We start from the raw sequence: 25829 nt of genomic DNA, 5'->3' as shown, positions 1-25829 counted from the left end.
TTCGCTTTAAAAATAGACAGCATGGGCGTGCAAGATATGCCACCTTTGAGGGTGAGCAAGCATTTGTTCAATATGGAAGGTCAAGGAACGATACTGGAAATGCCTCTAGTGTAGCAATGCACTTCGGGCAGCTTTGCTTATCTCACACGTGTAGCCGTGTCTTCAGGACTCTTCTGGTATGTTCCATGTGCTGCCTTGTTTCATAAGGCTCTGCTTGTAGAGACTAAAGAGATTCATCCAGAGACTTGGCTAAGCATGCGACTAGGAAGTGATGTGGGATCCTTTTCAGTTGGTAAAGAGACTGAACATGTGGGGACAAATCTGATTGTGCTCTGTCAGAAAGAGGTTCTGGAGAAAACACTGGTCAGAGAGAAAGAACACTGGTAATGGGCAGAAAGTGGTCAGATACAGTGGTGCCTGATATCTAAGGAGTTGGCATTTGGCATGGATAAGACTTGTTTTGAGGGAAACCAGGACCATAGGAAGAGGAGAAAATCCAAAGGTAATCAAGTGCCCATCTTGGATTTTCATGCAAACCCAAGGCTTCAACAAAATAAGAACAGCAGAATGCAATTCAACAAAGGCAAAAGCATTGAACTGCCCACACTCTGCCAACTGGTGTCTGGACAATAACTGCTGTCATTCAGTCTCTGGACTGTGGGGCCATGTCTAGATGGGCCTGGGGCAGTGCAAAGCAGCTGGAGCTTCTCCTGGCAACAAATCTTCTAGTCTTTGTTCAAATGAGGTTAGTTTGGGCTGGGCAGCACTCTGAGGTGATACTTTGCAGACCTTCTTTCCCCATTAATTCATCTGAATTTTCTGGAAAGCTGTTACCATGATGACAATACAGTGGTGGGTCTCTTGGTTGTTTTTCATTGCTTTCATTCATTTGGGGGCCACACCCCAGACATTTTTACAATTGTCCTATTAGTTTCCTGGTGAAGAGGCTGGTTTGGAAGCATCCTACACACAAACTGGGGCCATTTCATGATGAGGACTGAGAATGAGGGGAACCATTGGGAGAGGGGAGAGAGGAGAGATCAAATTCCCATAGTTAATTCTTTTTCACTATATGGGACAAAATGTACCTGTGCAAAAAATGAAAGTCACTGAAATTCGGACCGTGAGTGACGGGGAGAGATGCGGCTCCAGGAAGCTCTCTTGGCTGAGCACAGAGACAGGCTGTTCACCGGGGCTTTGCTCCTGTCGCCACCGTCACTGACCACTGTGCTCTTGTACCTGGGTGATGGTGAACTTGCTGGTGACTGTATTTGGGGGGCAAGACTAGGGGGAGCCTAAGGCCTCAATGTCACTCAGCTCCCTGGTGTAATCAGGAACTACAGTGAGCCCTGCCCTGGCAGTGGAAGCAAAGGGCCAAGAGGGATGGAACGAAGCCTGGGGCCTGCGGGGAGCAGTGGGTGCCATGGAGTGGGCCTGTGACTAGCCTTTCGCTGCGAGTCTGGGGCCTCCGTGCTGTTTGGGGGCAGGCAGAGAAAGGGTCCCAACTTGCCATCCTGGCCTGGTTGGAGAAGGGGGCATCTAGGCCTGCGGGGGAGAGAATGGAACAAGCAGGCCAGCGACCGGGTCCACAGTCCTACAGCTGGTCCTGTATCAACTGAGTCGACGGTGACAAGGACTGGAAAGGGCCGGGGGGGCCCAGGCAGGCTGCAGGCCTTCTGGATGAATAGCACCCATAGGAACAGAAAACGAGACACGTTAAGGCATTGTTTGTTACAGTAAAAGAACACATGGGCCCATGCGGGCGGAAGCTGGGTGCTCCCGCGGGCCTTCCTCAAAGATTCCAGCATGGCCTCAAAGCAGATGAAGGTGAGATGTCCCGAATCTTGTGCCAAAATGCATGTTTCTCCAACGAGTTCTTGCTTGTTCTCTCGCACGCACGCACGCAGAGGGCGCTTCAGGTGTTGTACAAAATCAGAGGTGGCCCCGGAGGGCAAGCAACCCCATGCACTTGGGGCGGATGAAGCCATTTCCACCGCCTGTCCCTTGTAGGGACCCTTGGAGAGGGGGACATGGTCCCTGCTTCCGTGCAGCAGGAAGCACTGGGCACCCAATGGGCCGCCAGCCCTGTGGGTGCAGCAGCTGCAGCTGGTGGATGGACGAGGGCCCAGGGAGGGAAGGAGGGAGGGGAAAGGACACAGTTTGGGGGTTCGACCAAGGCTCCCCTCCATGCTGCAGGAGTGCTGTGAGAGTCGCTGGGGTTGGCAGGCGGGAGGATCTGGCACCAGCTGAGTGCTCTGGAAAGTGAGGCCGCGGCCCGCAAACCCATGGGTCTGGCTGAGGGTCTCCCAGCACCCTGGGCCACGGCACCCTGGGCCCAGACATCTGCGTCATCACCTGCCCTTCCGAGGCCTCTGGAGTCACGCTGCATCCCGAAGAGTCTTACTCGAATGACATAAGGTTTGCAGGTACCTGGAAGAGAAAGCTCAGCCTCTGGTCGATGTTTAGACCTTGCAGAGGGTGGGGAGAGATAGGGGGTCCTGAAGGGAGGGGGTAGGGACTCTACAGAAGCTCTAGTGCTTGCCTAAGTGTACCAGGCCCCCACTCCAGACCATCCTGATGCTGAGAACCCCCCACTCCTAACTCTCCCTTTCATGAGAGCAGGGCCCAGATTCTCCCCCTCAGAAAGACTGAGATTGGGGGGCACAGTGAGAAGGGTCAAAGAACACTGTGTCCAGAGCAATGAGGGGCCCATGGGGTACCAAACACCTCCAGAGGGGGCCTAGCAAGAGCAGAGGGTGAACAAAGGGCGACAGACATGGGCAGGCAGGTGCCCAGAATAAGGAGGGATGTGACTTTTCCAAAACTGTTTTCTTAAAATGAGATTTAAGCTCCCGGTGGGGGGGGAGGGCAGGGGAGGCAGCTACCAGCCCCCAAACATTAGACCAAAGATGATACTATAAGCCCCTACACCCAGCACTGCTCAGGAACTCAGGGAGATTTGAGTCCAAGTCACTGCATGAAAACAGGATCGGGGCTGGAGCGATGGTATAATGTGGCTGGCTTTGGCCTTGCACATAGCTGACCCGGCTTTGATCCCCAGCACCCTATAGGTTCCCCCAAGCCTTGCCAGGAGTGATCCCAAGCACAGAACCCCCAACAACTGCCAGGGGGTGGCCCCAAACAAAAACAAAAAGATGGAGATTGTGTCCCCAGATACAATGTTAAGGAATCAGTGCCTGTGTCCACATGTCAAGGAGAGGTGAGAAAAGCAACCAGGGAGGAAAAAGATGAAATCAGGCAGAGGCAGGAGGTTGAGGGGTGTTCCAAGGCCCTAGGACCTCCACTGGGAGGCGCGGCCTGTGGGCTGAGTGGTGGGTACAGAGCATTTGCTTGCTGCTGCTGTTTATATCTCAACAGCTGTTACCAGTGTGGTATAAGTGTCGACAGTGTTGGCAAAAACTATTCTAAGAAATAATGCGATTCCACAAAGCCAAGCCCGAGATTTTAAGAGCTGAGGTTCAGTGCCCCTTATGGGTCAATGTGGGAACTGCAATTTATTGAATTCTCAGCCGTGAGATGGCTTAGTCCAGGACAAGGTTACAGCAGAACAGAAAGAGTGATTGGAAGTGAATTAAAAATGCAGCGGGAAGAGCAGAGAACCGGGATCCTTCATCTAGGGCTGCAAAATGCTTTCAAGTTGCCAAGGCGTGCTACTGGCTGGTCTGTCCTCTGCTGAATACCAGCTCTGCCAGAGGCTTTGCCCACTTCTCATGAACCTGCATCGCTGCCCAATGCAGGTTGATGCCAGAGCTGGCTCAGGTCTCAATACTGGCACTTGGCGCCCCCTTGAGGCCATGGTCAGCCCAAATGGAGTCACCAAACCCATACTCCCTAGCTGCCCCTCTCCCTGACACATTTTTACCCACAACCCAGCTCACCAGCTCTGCTTCAGGCTTCCTGTCTCCCCTCATGCCTCGAGATGTGCTCCCCTTGAGAAGAGTGCTGCAGAGCACTCTTTCCTCACATCTGTGGAGACTGCCAGCGTGCCCACCCCAGGGCTGAAACGTGGGTGCACGCAGTGGATAACTCCCAGGGTAGCCCAGTTTTATTCCGGGATGGGCTCCATCTGCTGAGGCAATCACTCCAACCCCACATTCTAGTGTCCAGTCCTCTGTCACTTGCTAAGCGAGCCTGGAAATCCTAGACAGCAGTTCTCTGAGCAGAAATAGGGCTGAGCTCTGGGGTTCCCTACATGCCCTTCAGAACTACTAAGAAAGAAAGGGAAGTTAAGGTAAACCAGAACTCTTACCCTGTACCCACAGACCTGAGCCACCCCCACCTTCACAAAGTTCCCCTGGGGCTCCCAGCCTGCAGCACCCCACCTGTTCCCCACTCTTCCTCCAGAACCAATTCCCCAGCTCCCTCTTCCGGTTCCTGGGAGAACAAAGACAGGGGTTGAGGGGTTGTTTCTCCTGCTTTTGCTGGTCCCCCACTCCATGCCCTTGGACATGAGGGTGCCTAGCACAGGCTCAGGCATCAAGCTGCCAAGAATCCCACCCCTGGGCCCCTGGAACCAGTGCCTACCACTATCACACCTCAGTATGGTGTGTGAAAATTGGGGAGTCTGGGAACTTACCTCCCATTGGGAGGATGCAGCCAGTTCCTGCAAGGAAAGCATTTGGCATAGTAACTGAGTTGGAGATGGCACAGGGTGAGGAGGGAGGCACCCAGCCAGGCCTGTGGTAGAGACTGCATGGGTACAAACAGGATAAGGTACATAGGGGCACATGAGCTCAGCTGCAGGCTGTTAGTATGTGTTGTGTTGCTGACACAGCTGGTAAGGCGCTTGCCTTGCACGCAGTCTAGTTGATAACAAACACCTTTGCTCTGCCGGACAAGTGGAGGTGTTATTACTATTAGTTCTGAGGGGCAAGTAAGGGGGCTCAGAGAAGGTTGCCATCCTGTGGCTGGAGGCTTCCTGTAGAATTGGCTTTGTGAAGAGATGATATAAGTAAAAGCTGGAGCCAGGGTAATAGTGCAGCCTTGAACATGGCTGGGCTGGGTTCAATCCTTACTATCCCATATGGTCCCCAAGCACGGGTCAGGAGTGACCCCTGAGTGCAGAGCCAGAAGTAACCCTTGAACACAACTAGGGTGTGGCTTCCCAAACTAATAAAGCCTGAGATCCTCATGAGTCCATGGCATCTGCCACCTCACTGTCCCAGTATGGGGTCACTGACAGGGACCAGATTTCAGGCTCCATGGCAGCTTAGTGCTATAACCAACCGGAGGAGTTATGTCCGTCCTGGAGACAAGAGGAGTGGGGAGGCAGAAGCCCTGTGTTCTTAGGGCCTTTAGTATCTCCAGGTTTGGGGTGGTGTGCTCAGGGGCGGAGCAGGGTGCAGGTAACTTACCTGAGGCCTGTTGCTTTTACATGCGTCATCCAAATGCTTGTGCCATAGTATCGCGTGGAAGCGAGAGCCAGTCTGGAACTTGTAAACATTGCCTGCGGGCAGAGAAGTCATGGGTGAGGGGACATGGAGCGGGTGGGCGCGTGGCTGAGCAGAAAGGTTAGTGGGACCAGGGGCAGCTGGACAGTCCTGGCACCTCCCTCCCTGGCTTGGGGTGATTCTGAGCCAGGGTTCTGAGCATGGGGGAGGGGTGAGGTGCAGGGCGCCTTTGACACTGGTGAAGGAAACCCTTCAGAGAACCTTCCGGAGGCACAAAGGAAAATAAGAATCAGCAGCATCCTGGATCTATCAGGCAGCGAGCGAGTGTGACCACCACTAGCAAGTTCTGCCAGCACTCTAGCTCCCCCTAGGGGCAGTCTGAGGTTAAGGGGGATGGCAAAGAGCTGGGCAGAAATGCTGCTTGGATACACTGCAAGGAAATCAAATTACAGATGCTGGGAACATCCCAGATGTTTATGATGGTCCTGACAACAGAGGCAGAGGTCCCTGAGAGAAGCACCTGGTTCCTTGCTGCATTCACGGACCCTGATTCTGTTTCCTGGACCCTAACCTGGCATGCATGGTGGCACATTGCCCTCCACTTAGTCTTCTGGACTGAGGTCTGAAAGTGGCCTGTGGCCCTTCCATGGCCATCAGATCCTTCAGCCAAGCTTGGATCAGTGCGCCCTTTCCTTCCATAATCAGAACCTTGGACCTAGGCCCAGAATCTTGAGTAAATGGGCAAGATACAAAGTGTGATCACTGTGCCAGGGCCCAGATGGGGCAAGCTGGGGCAGGGGCGCTGCCTCCCATGACCTGCTCCAATGCTCCACACTGCACAGATTCCAGACCCTGACACTCTTGGTGGTTCCTATCTGGAAGCAGCACTGGTATTGCCTGTGAGCTTGTTGGAAATGGTGGATCAAGGGCCGGAGGACCAGCATGGCAGAGAGGGTGTTTGCTTTGCATGTGGCCAATCTGAGTTCGATCCCCAGCATCCCATATGGTCCCCTGAGTCTGCCAGAAGTAATTTCAGAGTGCAGAGTCAGGAATAACCCCTGAGCACCACTGGGTGTGGCCCCAAAATACAACAAACAAAAAGGTAGACTAGAAGCTCTCCTAGATACTGAATCCCACTGTGAGTTTTCACAAGAGAGGGTTGTGAAACACCCAAATGTTGCTGGGGACTCTGCAGAGAAGCTCAGGTGTCCACATTCTCGGACACTGCACTTGGCCAAAATCCAAAAGGAGGCAATGGGGGTTTCCAGAGACAGGGAAGATCCAGGATGTGAGCAAGACCTTTGAGAGTGTCAATGTAGTGAAGGCTTCTGGGCAAGTGGGGCCAGCACCTCCCACCTTCAGTGGCAGGAACCAAGGGCATACAGCTAGAAGAGACTGAGGCAGCCCAAGGTGGTAGAGCTTTAGTTGAAAGCTCCCTCCTAGATTCTCGACACAGGCAATACTGGCATCTCTCCAGCTGCAGGGTACAGCCTCATGCATCATCATGCGCTATAAGGCGGGAAGAGGCCCTGGCTCCTAGGGCTACAGGTGAGGCCACAGAAGGGTCCTGCAGTGTGATCTGGGTTCGCTGTCGCCAGAAGAGAATCACCTTCCAGAAACTAGGGTTTTCCAGAGACCACATCAGAGCAACAGCCTCCAAGGTTCCTGGGGGCTCCAAAGGGACATATCATAGAGGAGGCACCAGGGTGGGGTGTCTTGCAGTAGCAAGACTCCAGCTCAACAGAAGAAGAGGGGTGGAAAAGAGAGGGTGCTGATCTCTGATGAAAGGGCTCAGCTGGCTACCTACCTTTGTCAGGGTTATTCAGCTGGAAAATGTCAGGGTGCTCGGGATCATCAGGCAGCTGCACCATCCAGCCCACGATGGAGACCTTTTTGCCAGGTGTGGATTTGTACTGAAGGAGAGAAAAAGTAGAGCTGGGGTGTTTCCTCTGCACCCCCAAGGCCAGTGTGTAGCTGTCCCCTCTTGCTGCTGACTAGAACTTCTTAGAGAAGTTCTCTAACTCATCCGGACCCCCAAAACTAGCTCGTAGGACCCTCTGTCTAGGACTCCCAAGCCCTGACCCTTCTAAGACCCCACTCTCCAGACTAGACTTTCCATGGATCTTCCCTGTACTTACGTGTTTTCTGTCTGTGCCCCGAAGAGACTTGGCCCCATAGTAAAGGAGAGTGGATTCTGAAAGAATGACCCAATACCTGGTCCATGAAGATAGCTGCAGAGGAAGGAGGCAGAGTGATGTGTGAGCGGCAGGGGCAAGTCCCTGGGGTGGTCTGGGACAGACCAGGTGTGTGCCCTTGGGTGAAAGGATATTCCTGTTTACCCAGCCCTTTCCCCCTGGCACATGGACCCAGGAACTGCTGGAAGCGCTGCAGGAATGCTGGTGCAGTGCTGGTTTCCCTAGGTTGAGGCACTGGCCATGACATCCTGGCAAAACCATTCCCTCACTCCGCAAGTACATCCAGGAGTATTTGTATCTGTGCTGTATCTGAGTGGGGGCTGGAAGTAGGGGAGGTAAAGAGCACCCCCCCAGGTCAGTTTGGGGAAGGCTGCTGTTCAAGAGTGCACAATGGGGGTGGCCTCCAGGGCTGGGCCGCCTGGCTGGACAAGTGTTCCCCTGGGAGGAAAGGAGCAGTAGGCACAGGGTAGAATCCCAGCGGATCATCCCTCCTGAGCCCATATCCCTGATGCTGGCACTGCACCATCCCCCACAAAAAGCTGAGTCTTGTGGACGGACTGCACAGAGAAGCCATGCAACTCTACATCTAACTGTCTGGGGCCAGCTGGCATTGAGGCAGAAATTGATTGGGGGCCCACTAGTGCGAGAAGGGAGGCCCAGGACTTGGGGGTTCAGGGTACTCCAGCCCGGGGCAAGAGATAATGTGTAGCCTGACCCCATGTTGCTCCCCAGTGGTTGAAGACAGGCGGTGCAGGAGGCAGCTGGGGGGGTGGGGGGTTGAGCCGGCTAGGTCCAGGGGGTGTGGTTAGAGGGGCTTGGGTGGGATGAGCAGACTGGCTCTCCCAAGCCCATGAGAGTCACCAGAGTAGGGTAGGAAAAGCCTGATTCTCTATCCTCGGGGCTGCGGAGAGCAGAAGCCAAGGAGGGAGTGACACCTTAACTGGCTCTATGCTCTGTGGACTTCTGCCCCAGTGCTCCCACATGCAAGGCCTGCCCGTCGTGCTCGCACTCACCGCCGGCTTCCGGCCTTCCTTGAGCAGCGTCTTCCTCCGCAGTGGCCCCTCCATGGTGGGCACCGCCACTGAACTCCCCAGGGCACAGATGCAGGGGCCTGTGGGGCTGCAGGGAGAGGGCAGTTCAGATGCAAGGGCCCAGGCCCACCCGCTGCCAGGGCGACTGTTCAGAAGCAGAGGTGGGAAGGAAGGTGACACCCCCCAGACCCGAAACTGAGCACCCCCGCATCCTGCTGAGTCCCACAAAGGTTCCATGGGAACTCCCACCCAACTGCCTAATGTGTCTTGTCTGGCTTTCTCCTGGATGCTCTGAATCACCCACCTGTGGGTTCTCTCCTCACACCTTGGGGTCTAGGGTCACTTGTTAGAGGGGCAGAGAAGTTGGGGGAGCACAGGGCAAGAGCCACAGGAGCCCCACTCTGCAGGATGCCCATTCTCCAGCTGCCAGTCAGGCTCCCATCAGTGATGACATTCAGTGTCCAGCAAAGACCCCTCATCCCATCTCCCCGCCATCCTTGTCCCCAACAGTGGCTGGAGCCAGAAACTAGGGCTCCCGCCACCACTCAGTCAACAAGTCCTAAATACTTCAACAGCATCTCACAAACTGTCGTTAAAATTGGATCTTCCTCCATATGCTCCTCAGCTTCCCCGACCCACTCTCACCTCCCATCCTCTACCTCCGGCACCTTCTCACCTGTCACACAGTCTCTCACCTCCCGGACCTCTCTCCTCCCACACCCTCTCTTTTCCCATAACCTCTCACCTCCCACCCTTCCCACCTCAGCCTCCCACCTCGGCTGCTCACACTGGTGGCCTTAAGGGACCATCACCACCCTTATCCTGGGAATACCTGGCCAAATTCACAGAGTGCCTCGGGTCTCTCACTTTCCCTCAGGTCCCTTCACTTCACCCCTTATTTGGCATTCGCCACCCTTTTCTGCTCTGTCCCAGTGCCCAGAACCTCTTTCCCTTTAACCTGTGGGCTATACCTGCCTTCTTGGGCAGAGGTACCCACCTGTAGGCGCAGCTTCGGGTCCGGGGAGAATTCCGAACGGGGACCCGCCAGTTGGGCCCCAGAGTGGCATACAGACGTCCCCTGCTTCAGAGGGAAAGGGGTAATATTTAGCAACTGCCTGGAAATACCAGGGACCCAGGGAAAAGCCACCCTTACACCAGGGAGCCCCATCCTCCACCCCCTGGCTTCAGTGCTGCTAGGATACTGGGGAGCACATATGGGTGACTTTCAGGCCCCCAGAACATTCTCCAGGTGGGTACCCCTTTCTCCAGGGCCAGGGGCATCCCCATATTTGCCCCCAAGGTTGGGGCGAGGAGTAAAAGGATCTCAGTTAAAATGCAGAAGGTCTGGCGCGTGGCAGGGAGTGGGGGGGACTGAATTTCCCCAGGGCACAGCCAGGCCCTGCCTAGACCCATCATCCCCTCCAGCCTGCAAGGCCTCTCACAGTGGCCTTCTCCAGGGAAGCACTCCCTGGAGGCACTCCCCTCTCCCTTCTTCCTCCTTTCAGCTCTTTGGCCAGACCCCTCCAGAGTCATGGGGTCTCCATGCTTTCCCCAGTCTCCCCGCACAACAAGTGTCCTTGCCTTTCAGCTGAACATCGGGGTCACCCGACTCATTAAGTTCTCAAATGCCTCCCCTTTCTGCCACCAGGCCTGGAGCCCCGTCCCAAGGTCTAGTGTCACCCTCATACCCCAAAGCTGGCATCATCGCAATGTTTTGATTCCCCAAGGGGTGTGTGTGAGCCCTGTTCAAGGCTGCTCAGTGTCTACCCTCACCTGGGCCCTGCTCAGGGCCACCCATTTGCCCTCACCCAGGCATGGGGCCACCCAGTGTTTTCCCTCACTTGGGCCGCTGCTTTCACCTGTCAGTAGCTTCCCCCTCCTGTGAGTGAGGGTACTACATGTCTGAAGGCCCCCACAGTGGCAGATGACTGTCACCGCAGGGCCATGGTGTGAGCAAGGTTCTGCTCTCTTGGGCAAAGTGAACCAGGCCCCCACCTTGCCAGACCCTAGGGTTCCCTTAGGCCCCCTAAACTCTGTTGAGCCTCTTCCAGAGCTGACCTTTCCAAGTTGACCCCTACCATAGGCACCTGGGAAGATGATTACAACTGCTGCACCTCTTTCCACCTCCTCAATCATTGACTGACAGACGGTGCCAAGGTGCGCGCTGATGCACATATATGACACATGTCCCAGCTTTCAAGCTCCTCCTGTGTGTTTCCTGGAGGAGTGAGGTGCTCCTAAGTACCCTACAGTGGGGTGCAGGAAGACGAGGGTCCGGAGAGCTCAGGGTTAAACTGATAGGTGGGGGTGTTCAGGTATGGGGAATCCAGGAGTACAGACAGGAAGGGCGCTCAGGGGACAGCTGTGAATTACTCAGGCTTCAGCTTTCTCTCCCTGAAGGGGAAACTGAAGCACAGAGCTGCGGACACAGTTGGCTGAGTCCTAAACCCAGTTAGCCAGGATAGGGGTGCAGGAAGCAGGGCTGCAGCAGGCACCCTTCCTCCTGGTGTGAAGTGGAGGCAAGGCTAAGGAAAGTCGTGCATGATGAGCAAAGGGAAAGACTCTCTCGAGAGGATGAGAGAATGAGGTGATGGAGATGACGATGAGAGAGATAATGGTGGTGATGATGAAAATGGAGATGGGCTTAGGGGGCTCATGATGCCATGCAGATGCAAATAGAATCATGGCGGTGAGGGTGGCGGTAATGCTGATGGTTAGAATGGTAATGGGGTGAAGATGGTGGCAATGTTGATGGTTGTTATGGCAGTGACAGTGACTGGCAGTGAAAAGACAACGACAGTGATGTTGGCAGTGGTGGTGGCCAAGATAATAATGGTGATGATGACGCAGTGGAAATGATAATGACAGCGGTGATGGTGATGGCAGTGAAGGTGGTATGATGGCGATGACAGAGATGATAGTAAGAATGATGATGAAGGTGAGAATGACAGTGGTGCTATGATGGTGATGTTGGAGATGATCATGCTAGTGCTGGTAGTGCCGATGATGTTGATGGAGATGGTGATGATCGTGATAATGGTGATGACCATTGTAATGATGACAGGGATGGTGCTGATGCTCGGGGAAGAGGCGAAGGCCACATGCCTCAACATCTTGTGTATTTACACAACACTGTAAGACAAATGCTATTATGCACACCTTACAGAGAAGAGAGGGAGGCCTGGGGAGAGGCAGGAACTGAGCACGTTTGGCATCAGGGAGAGGCTAAGGACTAAGACCGAGGTGGTGGGATGGGTCACCGAGTCCCTCAGAGAGCACTCTTCGGGGGCTCCCTGGGTAAAGGCAGCTGAGTCTGATGCTTTCTAAAGTCCTAAGTTGCTGGTCCAGGAAGTTGGGGAGTAAGAAGTCTTAGGGGAAAACTGGGCTGGGTGTCATAATTGGGTGTTCACAGAAGCAGCCTCCAGCACGAGTTCCAGAGCAAGATGGAGGTGGGAAAGGCCCAGGGTCCTGGTTACCAACACGTTCACCCACACAGCAGACCCACCAGACCTCCTGACAGTGACCCACCCATTCTTCCCAGGGGAGCTAGAAGGAAGGTTTCCGAAAACCTGAGCTGGGTGCTAGGATGCTGGGATCACTCTCCCAGGAATGTGAGAGACACACAGGGCTGAACATGCACACCGGACCCCAGAGGACATGAGGGGTCTACTGTCAGAGCACCCCTAATCAGGCTCCTCCAACTTCAACTCAGTCCGGGCACACATACTCCATGCCACTCCACCCTCTCATGGCTGGACTGTGAACTGGGGAACTCTTTTCCCCGTCTGCCCCCAATCACTGTCTTGCCAGCGCTGCCTGCTGAGGAAGACCCACATAAATGCCCCAATGTAGCAAACCCCCCTCAGAGTGTGAGGCGAATCCAAGAAGCACCCTCAGAGCAGACAGGAGGATGCTGAAGTGTGGGGACAGACCAATGATCCCACTGCGGTGCCCCAGACTCCCTCTGTAGCAGCCCTCAACCCCCCAGATGAGGGGCTCACCCCACCCCTGCCCCCACTTGGGCTAATTTGGCTTCCAGGATGATCCTCTATGTTCCTAAAACAAATGGTCTTGACCTGAGTTCTTAAGTTGTCCCTGAAACCGTAGTCTGAGGAGCCCCAGGCCAGGGTCACCCACAGTCTGACAGTCCTGGGCTGGGCCACAGTTTGAAGGCTCCAGATTGGGGTCTCTTAACAGTTGACAGGCTTTGGGTCGGGGTCACCCATGGTCTGACACAGCCTGGGCTGGGTCACCAATGGTTTGACAGGCCTCAGGCCAGATTCACTCCCAGGTCTTCAGACTGGGGTCATCCAGAGTCTGACAGGGTCTGCTGGAGTCACCCACAATTTGTGCTGGATCTTCCCTGTCTCCTAGCTCCTTATCTGAGTTGACATCACCTGGTTCCTGCCTCTGCCCCAAACCCTGCTTGGTGAACCCCTCAAGAGTCAGTCTCTTGGGGCCAGAGTGAGCGCAGTGGTAGGGTATCTGGCTTGCACGTGGCTGACCCAGGACGAACCCGGTTTGATCCCCTGGTGTATCATATGGTTTCCCAAGCCAGGAGTGATTTTTGAGTGTATAGCCAGGAGTAACCCCTAAGCATTATCAGGTGTGGCCCCCCCCAAAAGAAGTCCCTCTGTCTCCTTCCCTCTCTCCATCCCTTCCTTTCTCCTTCCTTCCCTCCCCCTTCTCGTCCAGCTGGCTGCCTGCTCTACCCCAACACAACTATGAGCCCTGCTATGCTCTTCCCATTGCCCTGCCACCACTAATGCCCTCCTGTACCCAACTCTGCCATGCACTCATGTCCCCCCAACTGCTGAGCTGTGACAGCTCCCCCCATGTCCCTAATCACACTCAGGACATATGATGGCAGAGCATCTGGAAGGGGCACCAGGGTGAGCTCACTGACTTAACCCACAAAGCAACCAGAAATGTTTTCTTTAAAGACCTTCAGTGCTGAGAGGCGATGAGAGGTCAGGGAAGAAGTTCTTGCCTTGCACCTGGTTGACCCCGAGCTGGGGTCACCCACAGTCTGACAAGCTTTAGGCTAGTCCCTGATACTGTTGATCCTGGACATCCCAGAGGGTCCTCTGAGCCTTGCCAGGAGTGACCTCTGGACACAGACCCTGAGCACTGCCAGGTGTGGCCCAAACAAGATGTTGAATGTTGACTTTTTTTTTTGGAGAACAATGGCAACATTTCCAACTGTGGAATCCCAAGAATGGAGAACAGAAAGGGTAACTGATCACACAGATTCAGAGACCAGGATTGAGGACCAGGCCATGGCAGGAACATGGACGTTCATGCCATCCCCAACATATTCCCTGACTCCCTTGTTCTTCAGAAACTGCAGTACAGATTGAAAGGTGTGTGTTCACCCTCAGGTGATGCTACCTTGTCAGGCTACACAGTGACCTGCGTAGTGACCCTGCCCTGCCACACAGTGACCCTGTGCATGTCTCTGACCAGGCATTGCCTGATTCTTCTGAGAACCCCTTCTCCAGGGCACCATTCAGCCTGGCTACCTCTCCTCTTAACTTCCGGTGACCTTTGCTCCCTGCATCCTGCTGGATGGGGTGCTCCCCACACCCCCAAGTGCAAAGCACCAGCATTCTGGGCTCTGCAGGAACCTGTGGGACTCTCTAACAGTGACCAATGAGGGGCATGAGGGTAGAGGAGACAGGCACTGTGTTACCCATTGCATAAGCTCGGGAAAGCAAACCCACCAGCATAGTGGGACATGGGGGTCTCCCACCCTCCTGGCAGAGGGAGGTGATGCCAAGCTACAGACATGCACCCCGAAGGTGGGACTCAGTGGCCAGGGGGGCATCCTGCAGCTGGACTCTGGCTGCATTCTGCTTCCTGGCATCAGATAAGCAATGCATTAGAGTCAGTGGGTCTTAAGCTTCTGAGCTGGGGCCTGGCATGGACATTGGGTCAGGGTAGCTAGGCCATCTTCCCCGCTTGATCCTCTGCAGGTCCTACTGCCAGGGCCAAAGCCACCACTGCTTCTGCAGTGTGAAAAGAACTGGCCTGGGAAGGGCTGGGGTGCCTTTGGGGGACCATCGGCGGATATAGCTGCAGATGCTTCTCTTTTCTGGTGAAGCCTGTAGTATATGAAAAAGTTTCCATAAGATTATTCTTGGAATTGTATATAAAAGTATTTCCTTAAGATTGTTCTGTGACTATTGCCCCACCTAGCCTTTCCAGGTGGGGGCGCTGTGGAGTTGGCAATAAATAGCTTGATGGACATGGGAGAGGGGTCCTTTTGCGAAAGCTGCAGGCTGCAAGAGGATTCTCTCGCTCTCTTTGCCCAATCTTTTACACCCTATCCTTCTTGTCTGTGTGGATTATTATTTGCTGCGGATAAATATTACCAAGGTCTCCCCCCAAAAGGGGACAAGGGGATGGGAAGTAATTTCTCATTCTGGGGACTGTTCTTGGATTCACAAATACCCAACAAAGGATTTAACAGCCAAGATAATTTACAAAGCCCTGGGCTGCTGGGTGAGGTCAGGGTTAAGGGGCTGAAGGTGGCCACACGTAGGTCCATGAAGTAGGGAAGGAAACTTTCCAGCGTTGTGAAGGCACAGAAGCCTCGTGTGGGATGTCAGGGAGTCTGCAATGTGCCTTATGGGTGGAGTCAGGGAGTCTGCAATGTGCCTTATGCCTCTGTGGTGAATGGTAGAGGCAGCAGGGCCTCTGCACTGTCCTCAGTTGGGAAAGGACCAGGAAGTCCCACTGGCTCACACTTCTCCATATCCTGAGCAGAGACCACGCTCCATCCAGGCCTTTCAGAAAGGCAGGTGCAGACACCTGCACACTGGGCTGGCCCAGAGCACTAGCTAATGGCTGCTCATGCACAACAAGGCTGGTGCTTGGGCCAAACAGAGCGAATTGGAGGAAAGGCCGAGGCGGCGAGGCTTCCGAGCACTAGAACGGCGTGTAAGTGCAACTGATCCCAGCCTTGGCAGGAACTGGACACCTGCCCCCCAACATATGCCCAGAGAAACAGATACTGGATGAGCGAAGGAAACAGCAATAAAGTGAGGGTAGGCTTGCTCAGATTCGGGAAATCCAGATATCCCCCACCTGTGGTGGGCCCTCACTGGCCTGTGACTGTGAGACCCTAATGGCCTATAATCCCTCTTCATGAGGGTCTTACCAGAACCCCCAACTGCTGCTAAGAAAAGCCAGTTTTGCTCACCAGCTTGGGCTCTGTCTGCCTTCAGCCTGTCCAGCTCATTCCAACTGTGGAACAAAGGCAAGACCATGGTGACCCCAAACCCCAGAGCGAGCTCTTTCCAGCCCACACTCCACATCCCAGCTTTCCTTCACGGGTTCCACCAGGACAGATGGCCTGACCCCCAGTGGCCACTCAGGTGGGGGGACACAGCAGGAGGCTGTGGGCGCGGGTCAAGAGGATGTGGGCTCCAGGTCAATGCTGCCCAACATAAGGCATGTCACCTCTCTGAGCCTTTAGTCACACGTACACAATGGGGACAATACAAGAATCCATCTGTAGGGGCTGAAGGGCCTGGTAAGACCTTGGCCTTCAGCAATCAGTTAGCGCCACACAGTGTCTATAGGAACTGAGATAGAAGCACTAGAGGAGGGTCCATCGCTAGAGCCTGTGTGTGGTATGTACTGGGTGTGTGTGTGACTGTGAGAGACAGCCCAGGCATTTGTGTGAGAGAATGTTGTAAACTAGTGTGAGGTTGAATGAACGTGCGCGTGTGAATGTGTACAGGCGAGGCTCTGTGTGAGACTTGTGTGGTATGTACCAATGTGAAGTGTGCCCATGTGAGGTGGTATTTAAGACACTGCAGGAATATGCCTGAGAGGCCGTGAATGAATATGAGAAGCCTGTATGTGTGACTGTGAGAGATTGTGTGACTGTGAAAGTGTGTATGGTTGTGTTTGATACAGAATGTGTAACTGTGAAGATGTGTGTGGTTGTGCACGAGACAGTATGTGTGACTGTGCGACATTGTATGACTGTGGTTGTCTATGAGACACTGTCTCGGGTGACACTAACATAACTGTTGTCTGTCCTTTTGAAATGACATCTTGGTAACTGTCATTTAGCTGGGAGTTTCTGCTGCTGCTTCTAGTGCTGGATGACTGTTTGTCCTATCTTGTAGCTAATACTTGCTTTGGTCCCAACTCTCTCTCCTTTCTTTCTCTCTTTTCTCTATCTCTGTCCCCCTCTCCCCTCTGTCACTCTAACCCTAGGCTAGGTTGACTGCCTCCTACCCTGACTGCTCCCTCTTTAAACCCGGTCTCCAGAAAAAGCCTTTCTTTTCTTTTTTCTTTTTCTTTTTTTTTTTTTTGTTGCTGTTGTTGTTTTTTGGGGTCACACCCGGCAGCGCTCAGGAGTTACTCCTGGCTCTATGCTCAGAAATCGCCCCTGGCAGGCTCAGGGGACCATATGGGATGCCGGGATTCGAACCACCGTCCTTCTGCATGAAAGGTAAACGCCTTACCTCCATGCTATCTCTCCGGCCCCTGCCTTTCTTGTCAAGAGTCATGCCTGCTTGGCCCCTGGCAGTATGTGTGTGTGACAGTTTGAGAACGTGATTATGAATGTGTGTGGTTGTCTATGAGACGGTACGTGTGTGACTGCGTGAAACTGTGATATTTTATGCGTGTGGTTATGTATGAAACAGTATGTGTGACTGTTTGAGATCATGTGAGTGAATATGAGCTTGTGTGTGCTTGAGACTGTGTGTGTACCCATGTGCTTACGCAGCTCCCACACATGTACACATTGAGCAGAAAATCTGTTCCTCAGACTCTGTGCGCCCGGTTCCTCCTGCCCCTCTGGGCCCACACCATCCACACAGCCACTGTTGCTCACTGTCAAATGGCCCCTGCAGGTGATGGAGGGGCAGAAGGTGATGTCCAGACTGCAGGCACATTCCCAGGAGAGAGGGCTCGCTTTAGGGAGCACAGCTCTGGGTTGAGGAGTCCCTGAGGAGCAGGGCAGCTGGACCACTCTGCTGTGGCCAGTGCCTGAAGTTGTGTGTCGGTCCATGGCTTAGGCCGTGAAGCTGCAACACTCCCAGTCACCACCAGACGGAGCCACGCGCCCGTCTCAGACCCAGCCGACTCTAAAGCGCATCCCTGGCTGGGGATTGGACCACAAGGGGATGCCCATCTGCTCTGAGCCCTCCTAGTCAGTCTGGCCTGGGCCCTGTTGGTTTGTGGAGCCCAGCCTCGTCCATGTGAGCTGTGGGGTGGGAGGGCGGGCTGGCCCCCAGCTCCAAGTGTCTCCCCAGAAGGAGGCTGCCGAGGCCACACTCACCTTTCCAGCCCTGCAGACATCTCTTCACTAAACTCTGAGCTCTCACTACTGCCTGGAAAGGAACACAGATGAGTGAGCTGCAGCCTCCTGTGGGGTCACGCCCAGGGCCCAGGCCCCTGCTGCAAGGCCCTGTCACGTCCATGAGACTAGACTCTGTCACCAGAACCTCTGACTTTTCCCAGAGAGGGTCCATATCAATGCCCTTCCAGGTTGGGGCTCTCTTCTTTTTTTTTTTTTTTTTTTTTTTGGTTTTTGGGCCACACCCGGCAATGCTCAGGGGTTACTCCTGGCTGTCTGCTCAGAAATAGCTCCTGGCAGGCACGGGGGACCCTATGGGACACTGGGATTCGAACCAACCACCTTTGGTCCTGGATCTGCTGCTTGCAAGGCAAACGCCCGCTGTGCTATCTCTCCAGGCCCCGGGGCTCTCTTCTTAACCACTGCCTCAGCAAGGGACACAGCTACCTATCTACCACCACACCCCTTAAGGTCCCTGGACTTCAGGCCTCTGGCCTGGAGGGCTCTACCCTGCTTCCCCCTGGCCCACATGTGGCCAGGGCTACCTTGGGGGAAATTTCTTCCCTGAGGCACAGCACAGGTCACTGTTCCATGCAGACAGGGACTGCCTGCCCCTAGTCTCAGGGTCTCCCCAAGGCATGGCTCCAGTGGGCATAAAAATCCTACCACCTAAAGCTACTCTGAAAAGGGCACATCCAGCAGTGTTCAGGGTCTAGTTCTGGCTCTGCACTCTTGGCGGTGCTCAGGGGACCATACAAGATGCTGGGGATTGAACCCAGACTGGCTGTATGCCAGGCAAACACCCTGCCTGCTGCTGTGGCCCAGACAAGCCTCAGTTTCTTTCTGGACAAGAATACAGGGCTTGGGGAGGTGGTGGCCAGGCCCCGTGGGGTCAGTCTCAGCAATGCCCTCTCCCCAGGGAGGAGCTGGCCAGCTGGGCTCCACCTGGCACCTGCCCACACTCTCCATGTGAAGGACTCATGTGAAGGTCTCACTACCAGAGAGTTTTCGGAGCTCTACCAGGGGCCTGGACTCTCCCACAGCCCTGTCTGCCTCTCTGGGCTCCATGTAGGGCTGTGACTCAGACTCCAAGGCCTTGTGGGTGCCCCATAAGCAGGATATCTACATATCAATCTTGGAGAAGTTTCTAGCCCCCTCCACCCCCGGGCTTGCCTGGACTTATCCTGACTTACAGGGCCTGGAATCTGTTTCCCGACCAGGAACCCCATCCTGGCCTTGATGTCCTACAATGCTGTCCACCCAACAGGGCCCAGGGCAGAGGCAACTATAGACGTGGCTTGTCAGACTGTCAAGCACATGTGCTGTGACAGCCCCAGGGATATGGGACAGGCGCCTCCTGCCAGCTTACCTGCTCCCTACCACCCAGAGCTTGGCCCAGGAATGGACAGACACACAGACGCAGACCAACAGAAGCACAGGCACGAGGAGAGGCGAGGCTACGTGTCTCACACCAGCAAAGACAGGAGGCCTGGCTCTCCTGGCCCACAAGAAGCACCCCCCCAGCTCTGAGCGCCAACCCTCTCACACCCAGCATCGCGCCACTGATCCTCACCTGTCCCTCAGGAAAATGAGAACACCCTCTCCCCCCCCCCCCCACAAAGCATTTCAATCCTGCCTCATTCTGGCTCCTCAGGGATGGACAAGGACATGGGGAGACCCAGGGCCCACCCAGCTGGGGTCCCCAGGCAGCTGGGCCCTGCTTGGCTTTGAAGCTAGTATGGGCAGTGGCTGTCCTTGCCAACCTGGTTTTGGTCCAGCTGCACCTGCCACCTGCCCGCCACACTCGGGAGAGACGAATCCCCGGTGGCTAGAAGCAAAAGCTTCCCGGGCTCTGGGGACTCCTGCAGGGAAGCCACCGGGCACGCACGGTGACAGACAGAGACGCTTACCTAGGGAGAGTCCATTGGTGGCAGCGGAGGAGGCGGCGAGCGCCCTGCGGGGACTGCGGGACTCTAGGACGCTGTCGTCCAGCAGGTGCCGCGCCTTCTCCGACGGGAACGTGGCGCTTTTACTCTCAACTACACTCAACTGACACATGAGACTGGAAACGGAAAGGGAGAAAGAAGGCGGCTCCGGACTCCTGCCACACTGGCTGTCCACGGCACCAACACTCCCTGAAGGTCCCTGACTGTCCCCAAGATCATGAGGCTCGGCGGGGTGGGGGGCTGTGAGCGGCGGGGCCACGCAAAGGGACTGTGCCCACCACGCAGTGTGTCTGCGGCGGGGGGTTGCACGCGCCCGTCGAATCCTTGCTCCGTCCAGCCTTCCTCTGCCTGCCCGCTGCCTCGCTAGATTCAGATTCTCTGGGTTCAAGATCCATGCCTGGGCAGCAGAGTTGGCCTGAATGTCCTGATGCTGCCCATAGAGAACATTTCGGGGCTAGGGCCAGTACCAGCTGGGATGGCAGGTGTGAGAGAAGGAGGGAAGGAAAGAAGGGATGGAGGGGAGAAGGAGTGAGTGGAGGGGGGAGGACAGGAAGGAAGGAGGGAGGGAGGGAAGGGAAGAAGGGAGGTGGGAAGGGAGGAAGGAGAGAGGAGGGAAGAAACGGAGAGATGGAAGAACAGAGAGGTGGAGGGATGGACAGGACTTGGGAGTACAGATAGAGGGAGGCAGGTGGGCCCATCTGCTGAGGAGTGTGATCCCACTGCCCCCACAATGCCAGGTGCTGGTGGGAGGGCAGCAGCAGTTGGCAGCAGACTCGAGGCTGACGCTGGCGGGAGCCTGGTGATGGTGCCAGGGCTGCCTGGCCCCTGGGCTCTCATGAGGAAGGCAATCATGGACCTGGCACTATTTCTAGGATGTCTAGCCAGCCTGTGCAGCCCATGATACCATCATGGTGCAGACTGTCCAGCTGCATACTCCACCCCAGCACTACCAAGGCCGTGCCAGGTTAGATCAAGGCACCTGCTGAGAGGGGTTCATACTGTCACCTACTTGTTGCCCAGGCTGTGGCTCTTCCTGTGTCTTGGCACAGGGGGCGTGGGGAGGCTGCCAGCAACTGATGCATCTGGGCACGTGGGCCTCCGGCTGAACCTGGCAGAGCTGGATCCAGCAGAGGAGCCTGTAAATAAAGAGAGAGAGAGAGAGCAGGCCATGGAAGGGCTGGGGATGCAGGACATTTGGAGGAACCTATGAAAAGAGAGTCATGGGGGAACTACAGGGTTCTGGGGGTACAGGATACTTGGCCCAGCTCTAGCAGGCCAACGAAGTTCACCCAAGTCCCCAGGGCCTTCACATGGTGGCCACACTGAGGACTGCCACAGCTGAGGCCGATTAGAGAGACTCACAGCTGCCCAGCCACCTTCAGCCATGGGGGAGGTGAATGAGGTCAACAGTGCCCTTCCAGCCATCCTCGGGGTTCCCTGATACCCCACCTTTAGGCTTCACAGCACCTGTTCCCGTCAGCCCAGGTGCCCTCTGTGTCTTTCACCTGCTCCAGGAGATTCCTGCCCCTCACCCATTAACCTATGGGTCACAGTGGAGTCAATGGCCATGACCCTGATCCTGAGCTTCCTAGGATGCTCAGGCTGGAACTCTGAAGGCCATGAGTGCTGTTCCGTTGGAGAAGAGTGTCCCCATGGGGGAAGAAAGTGGTGCAGGATGCCAGGAGGGAGGGGGCCATGGGCAGGTTCAGCTCTAGCATGCATTAGGTGTCCCAGAGAGGCCCTGATAGAAAGTACCAGAACAGGGAATTTGGGGAGTGTGGCCATGGTGAGGGCTCCTGAGCCAAGGCCGCTGGGTGCAGGGAGGGTTGAAGGTGCAGGTCTGACCCTGGAGTGAGTGTTCATGTTTCTGGGGAAACACACACACACACACACACACACACACACACACACACACACACACACACACACACACACGAATGGGGTGAATTGTCCCTGCACAGGTCATGCAGGAGTGTTCATGTTTCTGGGGACACACACACACACACACACACACACACACACGGGAATGGGGTGAATCGTCCCTGCACACACACACACACACACACACACACACACACACACACACACACGGGAATGGGGTGAATCGTCCCTGCACCGGTCATGCAGGTACTGGGTCAGCTGCAATCCTGGGAATCTGACGGACACCCCTGGGTGAAGAGCACAGCCACAACTGGGGCACCATAGTCGTGCCAGGCAGTGTGTGGCTCAAGGCGAGGGTCCCTGTGGAGGGAGGAAGGCGCCACCTTGTCTGCGGTCCGTGGGCTCATCGTGGCTGGGCCTGAGTCACCCTGGCAGCTGCCCTGGTTCTAGTTCAGATGCTGCTGCTGGTCAGAGCCCAGGGTTCTGCCCCAGTGAGAACCATCTCTGCTGCATGAGAACCAGCTCGGCCCTGTAAGAACTGGCTCTGCCCCCATGAGAACTGGCCCTAACCAGTGAGAACAGGGTCTGTCCCCTAAGAACCGGCCCTGACCAGTGAGAACTGGCTCCACCTCCTGAGAACCACCACAGATGATGGACAGGGAGACTCTGAGGTTTAATGTCCTTCACCTTAAGCCCAAACACCCCTGGAGCTGGGGTGGGGAGTGGAGTGCCCAATCTGGGATAGTACAGTTGATGCTGCCCATGCTACATAGGAAACCCCTGGTCATGGAGAGATGCTCCAGGGGAGAAAGGGCCAAAGCCATAGTGGTTGTGAGCAGGACTCTACAGGGGATAAGATCTGTGGGAAGTCCCCCAGTGGCCTTGGGTCCAGGCTGTGGGGCCGTGGACACCCTGAAATGGTCCGTAAACAGCCTTGCCCTGCTGTCAGTCGCTCCCACTGACTTCCAGGGCTTCCTGTGCCGTTGGAGGGGGCTGCCACTGCACATGGCTCCAGCCTCCTGGCTTCCCATCCCGTCCAGGCTCTCCCTAGCCTCCCACATGCCCCCCGGGCTCTTCCGCTCAGCCCTCGGGCTCTTCCGCTCAGCTCCTGAGGCTCCCTTCTGGCAGAAGCCCAGTTGCCCCCTCTTCTTGGGATGGCCTTGGGAGGCGGGTGGCCTCAGATGACCCCTGACCCAGCTGGGGGAAGAGGAGATGCAAGCCATTTAGGCTGTGATCTCCTTGGGCCCCTGTCCAGGCTGAGATGCTCCCCATGCTCTGGGAGTACCCTCACTCCCAGCCTGGGGCTGAGAGGAAGAATTTCCCTTTGGAAGCCCAGGCTCAAAGTACTGGGGTGTATCCCAGACAGCACATGATCCTCCCACCAAGCATCACCGGGAGCAACTTGTGAGCACTGCTGGGTGTGGTCCCCTAAAACTAAATAAAAACAAACCCAAAAACCATAACAAAAGAATTTTGGTTAGCTTGGGCCCCAGGAGAGGGGTGAACTCCGTGCTGTGGAAAGGCACCAGCCAGGCCCAGGGGTGGGTGGGTGGAAATCACGTGATGCCCCAGTGTCAGCCGACAAGTTTGTTTGGTTTCTCAGAGTCCTGGAGTTCAAGGTGGAGTCGGGGATTGCGTATCAAGATCAGGGCCAGGGCTCCGGCCCCGCTGAGCAGAGTTTGGTCCCCACTGCCTGCCTGCCCACCCTCCCGATATGGCAGAAACAGCTGGAAAAACTGACCATGGGGCTTGACAATCTCAGAGGATCGTTCTGTTTTTCCTCGGCATAATTTTTCCATGAATAATCTTTAAAACTCTTTAAGTGGCTGTTTCTTCAGCAGTTTTATTGGAACATATGAGAACTGACAGTCTCGTGGGGAACGAGATATCACGTTGAAAAAAGTCTGGTTCTCATTACAGTTCTTCCATGAAACCAGCGGGGCTGCCCAACAGGGGCGCTGGGAGCTTTGGAGAGAGAAGGGTCCGTGCCTTCCAGGAAAGGCCAGGAGGGGAAGAGACAGAGGGGGGTAAACTAGATGAACTAGATGGCAACAGACTCGGGCCAGTGGATACTGGGCCTGGGCCATCTACAAGCAGGGCTGGCCTTGAGCAGTCATGATCCCCTTGGAGGCTCAGAGCTCTCCAGCTGCCAAGTAGGGGTGATGGTGGGGAGGAGAGGAAGAGGTGACCAGGGCTAGGGCCTGTAGCTGCGTTGAACCCAACATGCACTGGAAGCAGAAGTTCGGCCTTGATGGGGGTCATGTTGGGGAGGAAGACAGGTAAAAGAGTGACAGAAAGTCACACAATGGTGGGAGAGGTGCCCTCAAGGGCTGCCTTGTGAGGTCCCAGCCTAGCAGGCCAGCAGGGCAAGAAGTAGCCATGTACCACAAGTCACCTGAGGTGATCATAGAGACCCCTCAGCTCAGCAGTCACTGTGTGTGTGTGTGTGTGTGTGTGTGTGTGTGTGTGTGTGTGTGTGTGTGTGTACACAGCCTTGGGCCCTGCTCACAGTCCTACTCTCTAGAGGGCAAATGGGAGGAGGTACCTGGCCCCATCCCTAGCACATCAGATGTCGCACAATGTCCCATCTGCCAGAAAGGCCTGTGGTAGCCCGGAAATGACATCTGTTCAGCATGTTCCTCAGAAGTGAGAAGCTGAGAACTATCAAGGCTTAGTTAAGGTGCTGGGCTTGAACCAGGCTGAGCGAATCCATCTGACTGCCCTGGAGACTTCCGCCATCTGTCCCTGTCTCCAATGACCCTCCTATAGAGCTCAAGGGAAAAGAGGGGGTAGGTCCCTCTACCCCCTTCCTTCCCCTAGCCCTGCTCCAGCCAAGACTATCTCCCCCTTGCCTGCCTGTGCCAGGAGCCAGTGCCCTGTTCCCAGACGGGCTGGGGGCTTGGCCCGTCTGTCTTTGTGGAGACCGTCTCTGGCCAGGTTTCTGGGCGAGCGTGGGAGCCAGTCGGCGTCACGTTCACACACATTCCTGGTCCCCCCTATATAGCTGCTCTCATGTGCCTTGATGCCAGCTGAACACTAGCTAGCCCCACCAGAAGGCACCCACTACACTTTTCCCTGGGCCCAAGCTGCAGCTGAACTTCCCTTCCACAACGCTGGGGAGGGGGGGTGCCTCCCAGATGTACCAGATTCCCCTGGGAGCCAGGAATGTGGGTACTGTTTCCTCCCACCCCCACTGGGCAGCAGGGCTGAGCCCTGAACCCTTAGTAGGTCACAGAGATTCAAGGAGCAAAGATGATGTAATATTCCACAAGAGGTATCTGGGCCAATGTGCCTTCTCGAGCCCTACAAAGAACTAGAAGAGAGTGGGGCATGGGGGGTAGGGTAGGGTATCTTCAGACATTACCTGGGGCCCGAGATGTGTTCCAAGAAAAGAGGAGATCTGGGGAAATGGGGTGCCTAGCTCAGGCCTGGGGTCCAGGTGGGGAAGACAGATGTGAGTGGGCCAGGGATAGGATGGACTGGGAGGAGGACAGGCAGGTCCTCACCTTTCCTGCTGTGGCCTGTGGGGACAACTGAGGAGTGGCAGAAGGGTGAAGACAGAAGCAACCAGAAGCTGCTGCTGCAGCAGAGACTCTGAGGGGCCAGAAAAGCCCCCCTGTCCAACAGCTTGTGCCTGTTTGAACTAAAGGCCCTCAATAAGGCTGGAGAGATAGCATGGAGGTAAGGCATTTGCCTTTCATAGAGAAAGACAGTGGTTCGAATCCCAGCATCCCATATGGTCCCCTGTGCCTGCCAGGGGCAATTTCTGAGCATAGAGCCAGGAGTAACCCCTGAGCGCTGCCCGGTGTAACCCAAAAAAAACAAACAAACAAAAGGCCCTCGAGGTGTCTGGAATACCTGGAGGGTGCCTGTGAGAAGCTGCAGCAGCCCTAGGTGGGAGTCAAGAGAGGGTTGAAGCCAGCTTGTTCTGTCTCTCAGGTCAGGTTGGTCTCCTGGGGACCCAATCAGGGTAATGGGACAGTCATGGCTATGCCTTGCTGCCCTCTGGATCTTGGAGCCTTCTCCTTCGTGGACCAAGGCGC

General features: G+C 55.4%; 1 protein-coding gene across 4 annotated transcripts in view; it reads right to left on the bottom strand.

Moving 5' to 3' along the window:
- Positions 1 to 1287: 1287 nt before the first annotated feature.
- The window catches only part of RALGPS1 (Ral GEF with PH domain and SH3 binding motif 1), a 230184-nt gene continuing 205642 nt past the window's right edge, over positions 1288 to 25829 (bottom strand). The window contains exons 12-21 of one of the 4 annotated variants that reach the window (XM_049774155.1): positions 20915 to 21041; positions 19870 to 20021; positions 17942 to 17993; positions 9635 to 9718; positions 8620 to 8725; positions 7550 to 7642; positions 7219 to 7324; positions 5376 to 5467; positions 4598 to 4624; positions 1288 to 2430 (exon numbers count right to left, since the gene is read on the bottom strand). In XM_049774155.1, coding sequence (XP_049630112.1) covers positions 2401 to 2430; positions 4598 to 4624; positions 5376 to 5467; positions 7219 to 7324; positions 7550 to 7642; positions 8620 to 8725; positions 9635 to 9718; positions 17942 to 17993; positions 19870 to 20021; positions 20915 to 21041 — 869 coding nt within the window. In that variant the 3' untranslated portion in view covers positions 1288 to 2400. The remainder of the gene's footprint in view (positions 2431 to 4597; positions 4625 to 5375; positions 5468 to 7218; positions 7325 to 7549; positions 7643 to 8619; positions 8726 to 9634; positions 9719 to 17941; positions 17994 to 19869; positions 20022 to 20914; positions 21042 to 25829) is intronic. The other 3 variants (XM_049774157.1, XM_049774158.1, XM_049774159.1) reach the window with 3 other exon arrangements.

Source organism: Suncus etruscus, chromosome 5 (genome assembly GCF_024139225.1).
Source record: "Suncus etruscus isolate mSunEtr1 chromosome 5, mSunEtr1.pri.cur, whole genome shotgun sequence".
In the NCBI taxonomy this organism is placed as follows: domain Eukaryota; kingdom Metazoa; phylum Chordata; class Mammalia; order Eulipotyphla; family Soricidae; genus Suncus; species Suncus etruscus.
Note: the sequence above shows the minus strand (reverse complement) of the source record. Positions and strands in the feature narration are given on the sequence as shown.